The sequence below is a fragment of the Squalius cephalus genome (genome assembly GCF_949319135.1).
Source record: "Squalius cephalus genome assembly, chromosome: 19".
Lineage (NCBI taxonomy): Eukaryota > Metazoa > Chordata > Actinopteri > Cypriniformes > Leuciscidae > Squalius > Squalius cephalus.
Window position 1 is genome coordinate 25,333,233 of NC_137140.1, and position 17,517 is coordinate 25,350,749.

The window sequence follows — 17,517 nt, forward strand, 5'->3', positions numbered from 1 at the left end:
ACAGTAAGCAAACTCCTACTAGTGTTGGGTGACGTCATACGTGCTCTTATGAAGTAGGCTATTACGCAAAACTGACGAGGATAAAAATGTTGGCGGTCTTAAAAGTGTGTGTTCTTTTTACAGAGTGTATAATAATAATATTCTGATTAGAGTGCGCTAATTAGACGCTTTCACCTGAGGTAACCACAGCAACAGCCGGTTAGTACAAGGATGAGAAAAAATAACTAGGCATAGTCATTATTTATTATTAATTTAGGCCTGTTCATAAAAAGAATTGCACAAAATGGTTAGTATTTAGTTCACAACGTCTAATTCATAGGAATAACGTCAAGAACGGACATAAATTGTTGCAAGGAAAAAAAACGTCAACAGTGAACATTTCTCATATGGATCGCAAAGTGGATTCCATTTCTGCTTGGACAGTCTTTGTATAATTATTATTATTATTAAGTAAAGTGCTTAATGGTGCCTAATCAGCGAATTCACTGTCCAACTGAGCCAAAAGGACTGACCTTCTCCAGAGATCTGAGCACATGCGCAGTGTCTCCTCACGGAGTGCGCGTACTTCGACCTGCATATATCGTCGGTCAACCGAGCGCGCAACAGCACTCATGTTTGACATTAAATGTGGACTGACATGAACTTTTACTGATATTGGAATGTTCATTTTATGTGTATTTTTTATAAGAAAACGTTTAAGAAATTGATCGATTGCTGAAGATATGATAAAGAAGATATCAAACGTCTGAATATAGCGCAATGCCAAGATATTAGTGTTTTATCGAAATATATATGAATTGTAACTCTTAGTACTGGTTTTTATTCTCTTGTCGCGGGGTGTGTCCAGCAGAGCAGCACTGAGCGCTTGTCGGAGTCTGTCCGGATGTGTATGATGTCTGATCACTTGTTCCTCACCACTTGCACCAGTGCGCAGCTGGCGCGCAATGGATTTACTGTGGAAATTCTTCTATTTCGCATTTAACCAGTTTCCCTGCTCTCTGAATGGATCTAAATAAAGCGACGATGATATTCGTAACTTTTTGGATAATGTTGCCTGTCCTTGGTAAGTTGCGATGCATGTGTTCCAATATTTGTTTGCGCTTAAATCTGCAACAACTAGGCTACAGCAAATATATATAATATTGTAATTCAGATGCATACATATTTTTTGTTTAATAATGATGAGTATTATAATAGCCTATTAGTATTATTATTTCTAAACCTTGTAGGAAACAGATAGATTTATCCTATCTATCTGTTTTTATAAAAAAAAAGTGTTTTGTCTTTTACATATAAGTTGTCTCTATTTGTTTAAATGGGGTCCACTAACTAGGTAAGTGCTATTGCCATAATGAACATTAAAAAAATAAAAGCCAACTGTGACAGTTTTACCATTCTGTCTTATTCACATCTGTAACTTTGTCTTTTCCCTGCACAGATCTAGTGCTCTTCTCAAAGGCAGATGCGATCGCACAGTCTCGTTCGGTTCGAGTGGACTGCGTTAGGGCGCATGAACAGTGTTTGGCGAAGTACGTCTGCAGCACTAAGTACCGAACCATGAGACAGTGTGTGGCCGGGAGAGCCAGTAACTTCAGCATGCTGGCTGAACCCGAGGCGCAAGACGAGTGTCGGAACGCCATAGAGTCTATGAAACAGAGTCCCCTGTACGACTGCAAGTGTAGGAGAGGAATGAAGAAAGAGAAGAATTGTCTGCGCATCTTCTGGAGTATATACCAGAGTTTACAGGGTGAGCAGATCCATGCGTAACACCACAGTTGAACAGAATGAAAAATGATCATGCTCTGACTGTAGACCCCCTATTTTTAGTCTTGGAAATGCGTTATGCAGCTGTTATAACCATGCGTTTAATATGGATAAAGTTAAAACTTCTGGTTCTAAGAATGGTGCATGTAAACAGTTTGAATTCTTACTTGCAAAATTATTATTTTTGCTACATTAGCTCACTTTGATGGTTTATCTTCCAGCCATTGATTTGCTGGAGGACTCTCCATATGAGCCAGTAAACAGCCGTCTGTCTGATATTTTTCGTCTGGCTCCCATCATATCAGGTAAGTCTGATGTTATATCTCCACCTCACACTTATCTGTCAGTTCACACTGCGTAGCCTACAAATCATTTGCCAGCTTTTTGTTTTGTATGTTGATTCTAAACATATGCATAATGTGCTTAATTAATGCATATGTCTAAGGTATAGGCCTGTGTACGTCCTATATGGATAAAAGTGTCTACCAAATGAATGAATTTAAATGCGTGGCGGCTTATGAATGACCTGCCTGCGTCTGTCATTTATGAATGTGTGCTTTGTTATGGATTTTAGAGATTTGAGTGAACAGGCTTCAGTGATGTCCTTGGAAAAGAGTCAGTGCCTAATGCATTCTTATAGAGGACTAACAGAACAAGTGATGGTGGATGGAGAAGGTATAGTGATGCGCTGTAGATGGCGCTGTTCCTCCCCAGTTCAACTACTGTGAGGTCTGCTGGTGTTGAAGATAACTGACTGCATCTCTCAATCTGAGCTGTTTGACTGCAGAAGTTTTGCAGTAAATCTCCATGGTGACAGACAGTAGGTCTGTTCCAAAACCTAGTGAGCTGCCCAGCTGCCAACTGCCTACATGGGCAGCATTCTAACCATCATTGAAACTCATTGGTGACACTACGTAGACAACACCTCCGTGCGGGACACAAATAGTTCTCCGCACCCATTTTGAGACTCGACTAGCAATTGATTTCAATAGCGTTTGACATTATGTCTAAGAGTGAATACTATGCATTAAAACAAACAGCTATTGGATAAGAAAACCTGTGAAAATGAGTGTTTATACATGATTTTCAGGATTGAGTAAACTGTTAATTTTAGTTTGTATATATATATATATATATATATATATAAACTCAATTACATGGCATCACATGAAAGTACATGGAATGTAGAGAGACGCTCTCCCCTTTCATTTCCCTCTCATTCCACTTCAAATCAATAAAGCCGTATGAGAAACGCAGCTTCTGAAATTGCAGCCTTGTTCTTTCCTGAAGCGCTAATCAATGCTTAAATATAAAAATAAGCTTAAATTTACTGCTTTCAACAGTTGTTGATTCTTTAATCATCAGTCTGGTACTATTAGAGCATTATTGCGAAATGCACATCACAGGCTAGCTTTTGTTTTGCTGTGGACCAAATGTATGTGTGTTTGCTGCCACAGGTGTTGTACATCACCAGAGAGAGAGACATTCATTTGAATTATTTATATTTGAATGCAAAATGCAAATGAATATTAATCCCATAATGAGTCTCTTTACTTATTCTTCTCATATATAAAGCAATTCCGTGAAGAAGAAAAAAAATGTGCACCAGAAAAATATGAAAAACGTGGTTATGGCACGTCCAGCAACACCTAGTAATAATTCACAGCTGGTCTATACAGGAGTGAGCAGGATGTTTATGGCTGCTGCCAGTGCAGCTTCAATAAAAACTGATTTGGTTGAGAGACTCAGAGCTTCTGTGCCAGATTTCTACATGGCCCAGATGGAGAGACATTCCTGTTCTTGAGGTGGTGCAATGTCTGGGTTATACAGGCCTAATGAATCTGTAGAGAACCCTGCATCCTCCACTGCATCAACCAAGAATGGTACCAGACCCATTGTAACAGAATAATGTGGAGAGAAATAAGTTACTTGGTGTCCAACGTGTGTCTTGTGAGCAAAGTATTTCTATGTTTATGGTCATGAACCTCTGAATCAGCCCACACGCAGGACCCCAATAATAACTGACCCTAATCTCTTACTCTCAGTGGGACATCTCTTTCCGACACATTGTGTGGGTGTTTTATGGCTTTTCAAAGCAGAAATGGATACTCGTGTCTGAGCCTCGTTCACACAGTGCCAACAAGCACCAAATTTCAGTGGTTGTTGGGTTTTGTTCGATCAGTGTATAACCTGTTTGTGTTGTCAGTCACTGTGAGCATGACAGTTATGCTTACATACTGTAAATACAGCAGCAAAATTAAGTGTGTTCCTTTTGGGTCACTGTGATTTTGCCAAGTAAGACCTGTTCCTGGATTAACATATTTTGTTGATCCTGGAACAACATTCCTATCCGAAAATGTAGTCCCAACCATATCCCTTCCCCTAAACCAAACCATGCCCATAACTTTTCCCTAAAATCAGAGGGAAATGATAGGCGAATAACACTGAGAAGCATCTAACCCTGGTTGTAAAGCCTAAAGTTGACATAAACTGTAAACTTGGTTGATTGAAATGTTGTTCCAGGATCAACAAAGATGTTGATCCAGGAACATGTTGTACATGGTTAAATCATGTTCTCCGTTTGAAATGTTAGTGTTTGTTGGGGCAGTGTGAACCAGGCTTAAGTTACACATAAACTGTCCACAAACTCGATTTAGACTTAAGACTTGACTGAAAGTGATTATATTTACATTTAGCCATTTAGAAGATGTTTTTATTCAAAGTGACTTTCAAATGAGGAACAGCAAGCATTTTGTGATTACTACTACTTTTTTCTACTAACTTTGAGATGCACTGTAAAAAAAAATGATGCTCAATAAGCTATGACAACATATGTTTTACATTGCTTTAACATCAAAATCAGTTAAAGGAGAACTCCGGTCAATTTTAACATTGAGCTCATTTTTTTGTACATTTGGAGTGCTGTCAATACAGAGAATAACGACAAAAATCGGTGTTGCCTACACCGAGTTATTCTATTTTTAAAATTTGCACCCTGTTGACTTCAATGGGGCAAGTACTAAACCTGCTTTTAGCCTCTTAACATCCTTGATGTGTCATTACAAGTGCACAGAAAATGTGAGTGATTCCTTCTGAGTGAACACGAGTGAGTCTGACTGCAGTAGATGTGAAAGAAATGTATAAAAATGATGTTATTTAAGCCAGCGCAAATACCTTTGTTTACATCCTGTTTTTCGGTTGAAGTCCAAAGTAGTCGATTGCAGAGTTCACACGCATAGGTTTAATACTTATGATCACGCGCGTGAACTCGGCAATCGACTACTTTGGACTTCAACCGAAAAACAGGATGTAAACAAAGGTATTTGCGCTGGCTTAAATAACATCATTTTTATACATTTCTTTCACATCTACTGCAGTCAGACTCACTCGTGTTCACTCAGAAGGAATCACTCACATTTTCTGTGCACTTGTAATGACACATCAAGCATGTTAAGAGGCTAAAAGCAGGTTTAGTACTTGCCCCATTGAAGTCAACAGGGTGCAAATTTTAAAAATAGAATAACTCGGTGTAGGCAACACCGATTTTTGTCGTTGTTCTCTGTATTGACAGCACTCCAAATGTACAAAAAAATGAGCTCAATGTTAAAATTGACCGGAGTTCTCCTTTAAGGAATTTTCAACCTATTTATACAAGATTCAACTAATTATTTTAAGTCAGTCAGTATTTATGTTTAAATGACTTAAACATCCAAGTTTATTGTACTTGATAATAATTGAACTTAATAATTGAAGGCAGCAATTCTTTACAATGTCACTTAAACTTAAACAACTTGAAAAACTTGAGTTTTGGCTTTGACTGCGAAAGACTTAAGACTTCACTTAGACTCTGTGGCATAGACTTGTGAATGTGTCTGGTGCACATGTCATATACAAAATATACTTATGAGAAACATAATGCCAAGCAAAGAGACCGAAACATACTGTAGTCAACAGAGTATCAGCTTTCTCAAACTCTTTTAATAGTCCTGACTAACAGAAATGCCTGGTCATCTAATTGTAGCTGTCCAGGGCTCTAATGCAAAAACGGCAGTGTTTCAGTAAATGTGTTAAGGTTACACTTCCTGTCAGAATCATAACTGAGATCAATATGAATGGCCGCATTAAGCGTCTAATAATTGCTGAGCAAGACAGTTCACTCTCCATTTTAGCGTTTTAAACTTTAACAAACTTATTTTCTCCATAAAGATGCATCATTGAGGTAATAGCAGTCAAACGGATCGGATAATTATGCAGGTTTTACGTCATGTTTATGAGAGGCTGGATGCCTCTTAGATGACTCAGTTAAATAGGTATTGTCAGAACTGAGTCTTTGTTCAGAATGCGTCTGTATGCAGTATGCTGTGCAGGCACTTTTCTTCCTCTTTATTTGATGCCACACCCTGAAGCTTTTGTAACAGATCCTCTTGAGCTGTGGGATCACAAGAAAAAGGAAGGGGGGAAATCAGCCATGTGAAGGAGGAAAGACATGCCCTGTTTAGTGAAAGAATAGCCGAAAGGGTCAGGCAGAATTGTACTGACTTGTTCAATGGTTGCCAGTAGGCAGGCCAATTAGTGATGTTATTAAGCTTATTAGGCTCTCCACAGTTGGAAATGGATGTTTACCCAAAAATGAACACACTGTCTCACCTTCACATCGTTCCAAACCTGTATGACTTTCTTTCTTCTGTTTTGGTGCGTCCAATGAAAGTCAATGGAGTCCAAAACAACACCAAAAAAAAAAATCTAAATTGATTCTCTCTTGTTACACAGTAAAAAGAAAGACATACAGGTTTGGAACAACACAAGTAAATGATGGCATCATTTTCATTTTTTTGGTGAACTATCCCTATACACCCCTAGTGTATAAAGTATAAAATTATAAAAAGTATAAAATAATTCACTTAATTTGAAATACAACTTTAAATTACCATAGGTAAAGACAGTATGTAGAAGACTTCGTAGACATCTATCTAACCACTTCATGGCTGGCCATATGGCTCTTTCTTTGTCTATCAGTGTTGTTGCAAAAGAAACCTGTTTATTGTGCCATTAATCATGAGACATTCATACCCAATAACCACTGGAATACATTCGCCTGGAAAAGCTTGAATTAAAACGGGTCCTTTCCATAAATCAATAAAGAAAGCGGTCATGAGAGAAGAAGAATGATCATTCTGTCACTGTAGAGCGAGAGTTGTGCCACCTGATCAGTGAGGAGCTGGAGCAATGAAGACAGAGAACGGCAGACATCGTTGGATTAATAAATAAATGAACCGTATGGAAAATTAAAGGGATAGTTTTGCCAAAAATGACAATTCTGTCATTATTTACTCACCCTCATGTCCAAACCTGTTTTTCTTGTCAGATATTAAATGTTTACTTGCGTCTTACCACGCACTATTTTGCCGCTAAAACTAAACCATCATGCTGGAATTTGGCCATTTGTAATTATTGGGGAGAACTTGTCCCCCCTCAGTGTCTATGGTGGTTATGGCTCAGCTTCAAACTGTCTTCTTTTGTGTTCCACAGAAGAAAGAAATCCATACAAGATTAGAATGACATCGGAGTGACAGAATTTTCGCTTTTACAACTATCTCTTCAAATAGTGAAGACTAAAACAGATATAATGTCTTGCAATCAGTTTAGACAGATCAATCTTCTTCCTGCATTGGTCCACAGGCTTGTCAATAATGGACTGATCACAAATGGCCGTTCATTTCTCTGGTTATAAGGGTTACTCACAATCAAATGTCAAGTCGTGTCAAAAATGTGCCCGTTTTTGGATATATAGCATTTGATATCAAATCATTTTTGACATACCTTGACATTTGATTGACATCAATATGTGACCCTGGACCACAAAACCAGTCACATGGGTCAATTTTATGAAATTGAGATTTCTACATCATATGAAAGCCGAATAAATAAGCTTTCCATTGATGTATGGTTTGTTAGGATAGGAGACAACTATTTGAAAATCTTAAATCTGAGGGTGCATAAAAATCGAAACATTGAGAAAATCGCCTTTAAAGTTGTCCATTTATGTTCGCGATTGTGCTGCATTCACTCACAAAAATAAATACTTTATATATTTACGGAAGGAAATTTACTAAATATCTTCATGGAACATAATCTTTACTTAATAGCCTAATGATTTTTGGCATAAAAGAAAAATCGATAATTTTGACCCATACAATGTATTGTTGGCTATTGCCACAAATATCCAGGGTCACATACTCACTAAGGCTGCATTTATTTGATCAAAAATACTGTAAAAACGGTAATATTGTGCAACATTAATGCAATTACAGTAGTATTACTGTGATGGCAAAGCTGAATTTAGTATGATTTCAGTTTGGGTCATGTGCTGAAAACGCCATATTTCATCATTCAAGTAAAACAGACCTTCTGTATGGAAATGAAGTGCACATCCCTGTTTCTGACGCCCTTACAAGCACACCGTCTCACAGGACGGAGATACAGTGGCGTCTATTTCTCTCACATGCCGAACTGAGGCTGTCCTGGCCATCTGAATTATTCACACCCTCAGGTTGGTCCAGAATGTAGTAACAAGTCCCATGTGGGTCTGTCCTTGAAGAGAACTGATATGCATTGAGGTCAGAAGGACCATGTCCCCTTCTCATGCAAGATAGTCTGCTTCCTTTCATTAAATGCATAAATTTGGTTGTATTCAGTCATGCTGCTCATCCAGAAAAAAAGTTTGATTAAATATGAAACAGACAGTCTGTTGAAAGAAGAAAAGGGGTAATCATAAAGGAATCTGATGAATACTAAATTAAAATCTTTTTAATGTTACTACATATTTATTTTTAAAAAGGCCTTTAATGTCTGTCTCTGGCTAATTTATTTTGCGTTTTAATCCATAATTCTACTGTCTCTGTAATGACAAAAAAAAAATCCTGTCATTGTTTAAAACATTCAGTAGGATGAAATTCATATGCGTAATGTTCATTTGAATTGCCATAGTCTGTTTTAAGAAAATCATTTCAGACCTTCACTGTTATTGGCACGAAGCGCAAAAAGCCTATAAGAGAGGAAGAGGTTATTAAATATGAAAAAATTTCCCTGTCAGCAGTTATTGTTTGGAAGTGCAATTTGATTTCCAATCTCATTTCACATCATTGACATGGATGCCAGGGCCGCACGGTTCATGAATCCCAACCAGCTGCCACACACCCCGAGGAAGGAAAAGACAGTGAGAGACAAACAGAGAAAGAGAGAGAGCTTTGTATGTTTGTTTAGAAATAGAATGTTTTCCACATTAATGAAACTCTGCTATGGGATGAGCATGTAAACACTGAGAAACACACAAAAGAAAAAAATCCTCAAATCCTCATCTCACGCTATGAGAAAGATGTCAGCCTTGTCAGAAACCACGTAAACAGCTTGATGATTGCTGGAGGCAAAAATGACATTTAAAGCTTGTGCATGCTGTGTTGTGTACAGCTCATAAGCGTTGGGTAATTACAAATGTCTGGATGGTTGATTACAAATCATTCTGCATCAATAACTCTGTCAAGAGTGTACAAAAAGGGGAAATATAGAGGAAAGACCTAAAACACTCTGCAGCAACATAAAACAAATACTTTAAGAAACGTTTGATTTTGTTCGTTTTTTTAATCGATTCTGATTCCAAGCTTAAAGGAAATGAGGCAAACTGAGATCTTAACAGTGCAATCTAAAGTACTTTTATAAACTTACATGATTATGATTGATACTTTTCTATTATTAATAAATTGCCATATGATAAATAAACTTTTTCTTAGTAAGCATTCAGTCTACTCTAGCCAAATCTTTGAGTGGTTCTATCATGAATGATTCTTGAACGAATCTGTTAACCGACTTACACAAAATGACACTCACTGCATGGTCAACACCTATGGTGTAATTATATAATCAGTGTGTGAATCTGAAGGACTCTAGTTGGTGAATAGAATCAAAAGATTCAAGGAGGATTATTCAATCCCTGTTAAAGCACTTCTGTGATCTGTAGCAGTTTGATTGAGGTAATGAATCAATTCGTTTTCAAATCCACTCTCAGCCTTAGTGAAACTCTCAGTGTATTTACTCAAAGCAACTATCATCCATTTCTCCCAACAAAAGGAATGTGGATTTCGATTGAAAGCACTCTCCTATTGCATTCATGTATGAAAGAGACATGATATGTTCTGAATCAATGTAATGGGCTGCGATGGTCATAATTCATAAAGCTGTATCTGTATGTCATTGACCTTTTCATAAGAAAAGATTAGCACTATTAACTACACAACATTAAACAGGTCAAAAGCAGAGAGCTAATACAGCATAACTGTTCATATTTTCACATCAAAGATGCTGTATCAGGAAGTGACACCGCTGTCTGTGTTGTGTTTTTTCCAACCGATCATAAAGTGCTTTCACTGCAATACTGCGTGAGCTTGTCTGACCAGGTCACCCAAAGTCACGTCATCTGCCAGGGCTGAGATTAAGGACAATACAATGACCCACACACGCACACAGAGAGAAAGACTTGAACACCCACACCCACAGCAGAAGAGTATAGAGGCTGAGAGTGTAAAGGCTGTCAAACATATATAATACAAATCCTTTGGAGTGGATTTTGTAGAGAAGCCTAGCGAGAGAAAGAGGAAATCCTTTATTCTAATGGGGTTGGGTTGACAGCTCTATGCTGTCAGTTCCTGAGGACTGATCCCCCGCTGTGGATGTGTGCTTCAGTGTTTGGGATTCATTTCCTGACTCCAATATTGTGGGAATGTGAATGGGAGTAGAACGCAACCACCCCCTCCCTCTCTTTTAAGAGTGTGCCTGCATTCATCAGTGGATTTATCACATCTCTCTAGCTTACTTTAACTCCTTTTCTCTGTCTCCTTAGCCATTCAGAAATTGACATGCATGCCCAAACAAGTCTGATTTGGAGCATGCTTTAGTGATACTGTGCTGCTGTTAAATACTGTAATTTAACAATGATCAGTGGACAAAGGGAGTTGAGAAGGAGGTGTGGCACAAAAGAATGAATGCCGGGTTTAAACTGAATTGTGTACCACCTAGCGAATGCCGCAGCTGCCTGTCCAAACCTCTACGGTGGATGCCACTTTCTTCTGGACTATTGAAATTCCTGGGCCTGTTTTAACTGAGTGCCCTCTAGGTAGACAATGACCCCTTTGCCATCACTTTGGTTTTGTCTGCATTGATTTTCAAGCCATATGAATGAGCGTGTGCGGTATATCCGTAGCTTCAGAATTGGTCGTTGGCAAACATTAGATCTGTTAAAGAGTGATCTTTATCAGACTGGACTCCACACATGCCCTGGAAAGCCTTGATGGCCTTGATTACGATGTTGAATAACAACAGGGAGACGATGTCCCCTTGACGAACTCCAGACTTGATTGTAAACTCCTTTGATAATTCGTTCCGGATCTGTATTTGGCTATTTGAACCATTATAGGATGCTTGGAGGAGTTTAATGATCTTCCTGCAAATTTGGTCTCCAGTGTCTTCCATAAGGCTGGCCAGTAGATACAGTCAAATTCTAGCTTAAAGTCAATAAAGACAAAGATGGTTTGCTGTCCACTTCGATGTCAGAGGAATTGGGAAAAATATTTTTTACAAGCCTTAAAATTATACAGTGGCATGTTACAAATAAGGGGGAAGATAGCTCACAATACCACTGTCATAATGACCAATAATATTTAATAGTATACTTATAAAATAATAGAAAGTATTTTGCATCATAATCCTTAATATTATTATTAAATTACTAGGTAACACTTTATTTTACAGTGTCCATGTTACATGTACTTACCATAGTAATAACAGTAAATTATGCATAATTACATGCAACTAACTATATGCAACCCTCAACCAAATCCTAATCCTACCCTAACCCTATAAGTACATGTAGTTGCTTAATATTACTCAGTACTTAAATATATAATTGCACTGTCAGCCTTTTTTTTTTTTTTTACCTTGCATATTTATAACAACCATGTCCATTGTATAATTCACATCATTCTATTCTAGATCATATACATAAGGGGAAAAAATGAGAAAATAGCTAAATAATAGCAGTCATATGGACAAAAAAATATAATGATAATTATAATAATAAAATATTAGTCGCATACCACTAATAATAATAATAATAATGATAAAATTATTATTTTTTGTTCCTACGACAAAGTATTATTTAGCATTTTTTTCCTCTTGCATATTTTTAACAGCACGTCATTGTATAGTACACAGATTTAAATGCTAGCTCACTCCACATATAAATAAACTAATTGTCTAGATAATCTCATGAAGGTAAAAATTGTTACAGGACATTTGAGTCGCGACAGCTGTATGTCTTTGAATCTCTCAGTGAAGGTCAGATAATCATTCTTTTTTTATTCAAGTTAAATCGAGCATCTCTGTATTATTTAGCTGCCAATGACAATTTTTGACTTGCATTTGGCACTCAGTGAGTGTTCATTTTACACCCCGCGTACATCGCTTTTTCATTCTCAATTTATTAATGCCTCAGTCTTGGCTCCATTTCTCACAGATTAATATATAGTGGCTTGTATGTTTTACTGCTAATGTATGTAAATTGAAGGCAGAGCCCCAGAGGGAAATTACTTGGCAGTTGTTGATGGTAAAACATCAAATACCAGTTTTATGTCTTATTAGACATTGATTTTTTTTTCTGGATTGAAAACCATCAACACTGCACTCTTTATTAATTACACTCATGAGATTTTATGCTGTTAAAATGCTTGGTTGTTGGACATGCACAGTCACACACACACACATACAGCCACTAGTCATCATTTACTCTCTTTAGCAAGCTCCCAAAACACACAGTCAAACATCTAGCAGTAACGTGACTCCCTCCATTGTCACTGCTACAATAATAGGGTAAATCTCCAAGCCATCGCTGGAATTTCACTGCTCCACTCACTGGAGTATCAATGACCCCCAAATCCCTCTGGCTCTGGTAATTATTTGAGATCATACTAATCTATGTCGGGAACTGAGTAAAGTGTCCATTACCTCAGCCTGTTAGGGGTCCGCATTTTACAATCTAGCTATCAGATTAGGGTGGTCATAATACAAAGATTATACAAAGAATATTTTCAACATGCTTAGTAAAACAAATTGGCAGGTTTGAGGAAGTATAGCCTACTAAACCGTACTTGTTTGGATAAGGACTACACATTCATTGAGAGTTAATTGAAAGAGTGTTTGAGAAGAGAGCTAATGTAAATTTCCTTATAAAGTTGGCCTGCTTTTTTACTGTACATCATCAGTCATTTGATCGATGCCTCAAACTGCCGGTCTTTTCCAGAAGAGCTGCATCAGCTCCAGATGGATCAGCTCTGTAAACATACATGGATCAGTGTGTTTATTAATTCCTTTTGGGTAAATGACACTCATCAATAAATCAATAGACTCCACATCCACTGGATATTTTCAAATATCAATTGGACTCGCTAATTCCCTTAGAGTGCGCTCCATAGTTCAGTCATCGGCAGACATCACTTCAGAGGGCCATTAAATGTCCCAGGGCAGTAGTTTAAGCGGATAGTCTTTTACACAGAGCTCACAGTGTTGTTTAACTAGCAGTTCTCTCTTTATTAAAGAGCCCGGAGATGGTTAGCGAGGGCTCATCTCGTAACAAACCCTCATTGTGCTGCAACTGCAATTTCATTAATTGATAGAAGGTTCCAGTGCAATGGATTCATTAGCTCCATTTCTAAGAAGAATCACCATATACTTTGACCTACGCAAAGAGAAATTGTATTGCTCTTTCAGAGCTCATGAGACTTAATGGGGTTCTCAGTTTATGTTTCATTGAAATATCAAATGAAGGGTTTCAGGCGTTTTAAGATTTCAAAAAAAAATGAAGACAGTTGTTGACATGTCATGTAAAATAAATAGATGACAATTGTTAATAAATTAGTATTTTTGTTATTTTGGCAAAAAGAAAGAGAGAAATCAATGAAGGAAGGTAATAAATAAATAAAGCCATAAAGGAATAATTGAAGGAAGGAAAAAAGAGAAGGATGGTGGAGGGTGGAAGAAAGGAAAGAAAGAAAGGCAGAAAGAAAAGGCAGAAAAAGAAAGATAATACATAAATAAAGCCATAAAGGAAGAATTGAAGGAAGTAAGGAAGGAAGGATGGAAGAAATAATGAATGAATGTGAATGAATGAACGAACGGAAACAAAGAAACAAAAAGAAGAAAAGCAGGAAGAAGAAAGGAAAAAGGTAGGAAGCAAGGAAGGAAGGCAGAAGGTAGATAGAAATAAAAGGATGACAGAAAAGGAAGAAAGACATAAAAGGAAGGAAAGGAAGAAAAAGAAAGGCAGAAAGCAAGGAAGAAATGAAGGTAATAAATAAAGCCATAAAGAAAGGATTGAAAAAAGAAAGAAAAAAGATAGGAAGAAAGGAATGAAGAAAAAGAAAGAAGGAACGGTGGAAGGAGGAAAGAAAGAAAGAAAGAAAGAAAGAAAGAAAGAAAGAAAGAAAGAAAGAAAGAAAGAAAGAAAGAAAGAAAGAAAGAAAGAAAGAAAGAAAGAAAATCAAGAAAGAAAGTAAAACATGAAGGAAGGAATGAAGAAAGGTAGGAGGCAAGAAAGGAAGGTAATATATAAATAAAGCCAGGAATGAAGGAACGAAGAAAGGAAAGAATTGAAGGAAAGAAAAAAAGAAGGAAAGAAAGAAAGAAAAAAGGAAAGAAAGAAAAAAGGAAAGAAAGAAGGAATTAATGAAAGGAAACAAAGAAAATGAAAGAAGAAAGGAAGCAAGGAAGAATGGATTGAAGGAAAAATAAAAAAAGTAAAGTTTGGGGAATAAAAAGAAAGATAAAAAAAGGCAGATGAAAGCGAGAATGAGGAGATGGGCAGAAAGAGACACGGAGGAAGAGAGAGTGCGAGATCAATTATGGAGTCTGAGTCCTCATATGATTTGATTTGCTGCAGTGGCATGTGTTTTTATTGGATTGGAAGAGTTGGAGATTATTAAGCATCCGGCAGAAAAGCTCCAGGTCTCCGCCATCAGCACTCCCAATCTCTCAGGCCACTTAAAGAAGAGCCCACTTATTATTCCTGCGCCCAAAAAGCAATAAACAACAGAGCGCTCTGCTGCCTGGAGAACACGAGGCCACATCAACACACACACACACACACACATACACACACACACACACACAAGTTGGTCGTTATTTCACATCACCTTTGAGTTCTCTGAGGTGTACATGGCCAGGTTCTCAGCCTTTGACACTGGGGAACGAAAGCTGAGGTCATTATTACACACACAGTCACAGCACTAACAAAATACCATGGCATTACTATGGACATGAGTCCATGACAATAGCATGGGGTTTTAAGGTTGTTTTTATATCAAACCAAGTGGTATTTACTTTAAAATAGTCATGAAATAGAAGTTGCGATAGTCTTTTTTCCATATTGTGATCTGTACTGAAACGGCTTCTTGAATTAAAAAAAAAAAGTAGGGTGGGACTTGTCACATGTGAGTCACAGCTTGTCCCGTTCTTGCACCAGTAAACACGTACAGTATATTATGCTATTATCTTTTTTTTTTTCAAAATGGAAAAGCCCATGATTTACACACCCTCAAGTCATCCTAGATGTATATGACTTTCTTCTTTCAGACGAATACAATCGGAGTTATATTAAAAAATATCCTGCCTCTTCCAAGCTCTTTAGGCGCAAGTAGTAAAGTATGTATAGTAAAGTAAAGTGCGAAAGTATGCTCGTTTGGCTTGAAGCTAGAATTTTACTTTGTAACGTGTTAAATATGAATATTTTTCTTACACAAACTCATCACTTCGCTTCAGAAGGCCTTTATTAACCCCCCAGAACAGTATGGAGCACTTTTATGATGGATAGATGCACTTTTATGATGATGGATAGATGCACTTTTATGGACTAAATAGAAACAGTCATTATAAAGCTTGGAAGAGCCAGGACATTTTTAAATATAACTCTAATTGTATTCGTCTGAAAGAAGAATGTCATATACACCTAGGATGACATGAGGGGGAGTAAATCATGAGCTAATTTTCCATTTTTGGGTGAACTATCCCAAGCCATTATTTCAATGATGTACCATAATAAATTGCTATTGCATTATGTATATAAATTCTGCTCATGATCAGTGTATCACAAGAGGATATGGGTTAACTTTATAGACTATGACATGTTGCAGAACCTGTCCACATGACTGCAACTTCTAATCAACAATTAAACCTTGAGCTTCATGTCAACGTGCTTGTCAAACGTAAGTAATGGTTTTTGTAATAGGTGATTAACCTTAAGTAACTAGGTTGCGTTCAAATTTAATCACATCTAACCATGTCACGGAAGTCCACAATAAGCACAAATTCCTCATCAAAACACATAATTGCAAAATGCAGTGTTCCATGCACATGCAAGAGTTACTGAAGCGGGAAGAAGAGGAGGAGAGAACACTGAGTCATCATTAGAGTAAAGAAGAGTAAACCCACTTAATACACGGCTCACTGGATACTTGATTCTGATTAGTCAAGTAATTCTTCCATAATTCTTAAATATTTTATATTATATGAATATACAGTTTGCTAAACATTATAACTGACCGTTTTCTCTGGGAACCAATTTCCTTGTAGCACTATGCAGTCTTTTTCTTATCAATGTAAATATATCCATTTATTTATTCTGCAATATAATTAGCAGCATAATGCACATTCAGCTGATCATTATTGCAAAATAAACTCAGTCAGTGTAGTCTAATATCATCCTGTATCATCAAAGCTTTATTTAATAACGATAAACACAATATAGTGTTAACGTGCTTTCTTTTATGTGGCTAAAGAGTCTGATGGCGTGTTCTTATAGGAATGAAAGTCTGTTAAAGCAAACAGACAGCTTAGAAAAGAAAGGCAAACAAGAGTTTTCAGGGTTGTGAACTTATCCATGCGAGCGAGAGTGAAGGATTTACCTGAGGTTGTTTGTTGAAGAGTCTCAAACGCTGTGTAGATCGAGAAGGGGGAGACAAAAGGAAAAGTGTGACAGTGCAAGAAGCTGAGAGAAGTTCTTCAGGCAAAAGATTCAAAATAAAACCTATTTTAATCCATGTTTAGATGCTTGGTAGGAGGTACAATGAAAAGAACTAGAAATCGGTATGCTTTCGGCATTTTGTGTGGGATCTGTTGAAGAAATTGAGAAAGAAACGAGCGAGAAAATAGAACCTTCATGTGATTTTATTTTCAGACACACTAGACCAAATTGGTGTTTTGATGAACTCTTATCTAGAATATTTAGTAACGTACACACTACCGTTCAAAAGTTTAGTTTTTTTTTTTTAAAGGAAAATAAAAAAATAAAAAAATAAAAAAATTCAAAAAAAATTTGTTCTTTTGAACTTTCCATGAATCAAAGAATCCAGTAAATTATTATTAATAATTATTAAGCAGCACAACTGTTTTAATCATAGAAAATAATAATAAAAAAAACTGTTTCTTGAGCAGCAAATTCGCATATTAGAATGATTTCTGAAGGATCATGTGACACTTAAGATGGCTTTGCCCATCACAAGAATAAATTACTTAAAAAATACATATTAAAATAGAAAACAGCTATTTTAGATTGTAATACTACTTCACAACATTACTGTTTGCTGTATTTTGATCAAATAAATGCAGCCTTGCTGAGTATAAGAGACTTCTTTCAAAAACATTTTAAAAATCCAA

At 36.9% G+C, this 17,517-nt stretch overlaps 1 protein-coding gene across 1 annotated transcript in view; it reads left to right on the top strand.

Annotated features, from left to right (window-relative positions):
* The first annotated feature begins 595 nt into the window (after positions 1 to 595).
* The window catches only part of gfra1b (gdnf family receptor alpha 1b), a 29,255-nt gene continuing 12,333 nt past the window's right edge, over positions 596 to 17,517 (top strand). Inside the window, exons 1-3 of the mRNA XM_079852224.1 lie at positions 596 to 1,063; positions 1,439 to 1,747; positions 1,986 to 2,069. Of these exons, the coding sequence (XP_079708350.1) occupies positions 1,003 to 1,063; positions 1,439 to 1,747; positions 1,986 to 2,069 (454 nt within the window). The 5' untranslated portion in view covers positions 596 to 1,002. The remainder of the gene's footprint in view (positions 1,064 to 1,438; positions 1,748 to 1,985; positions 2,070 to 17,517) is intronic.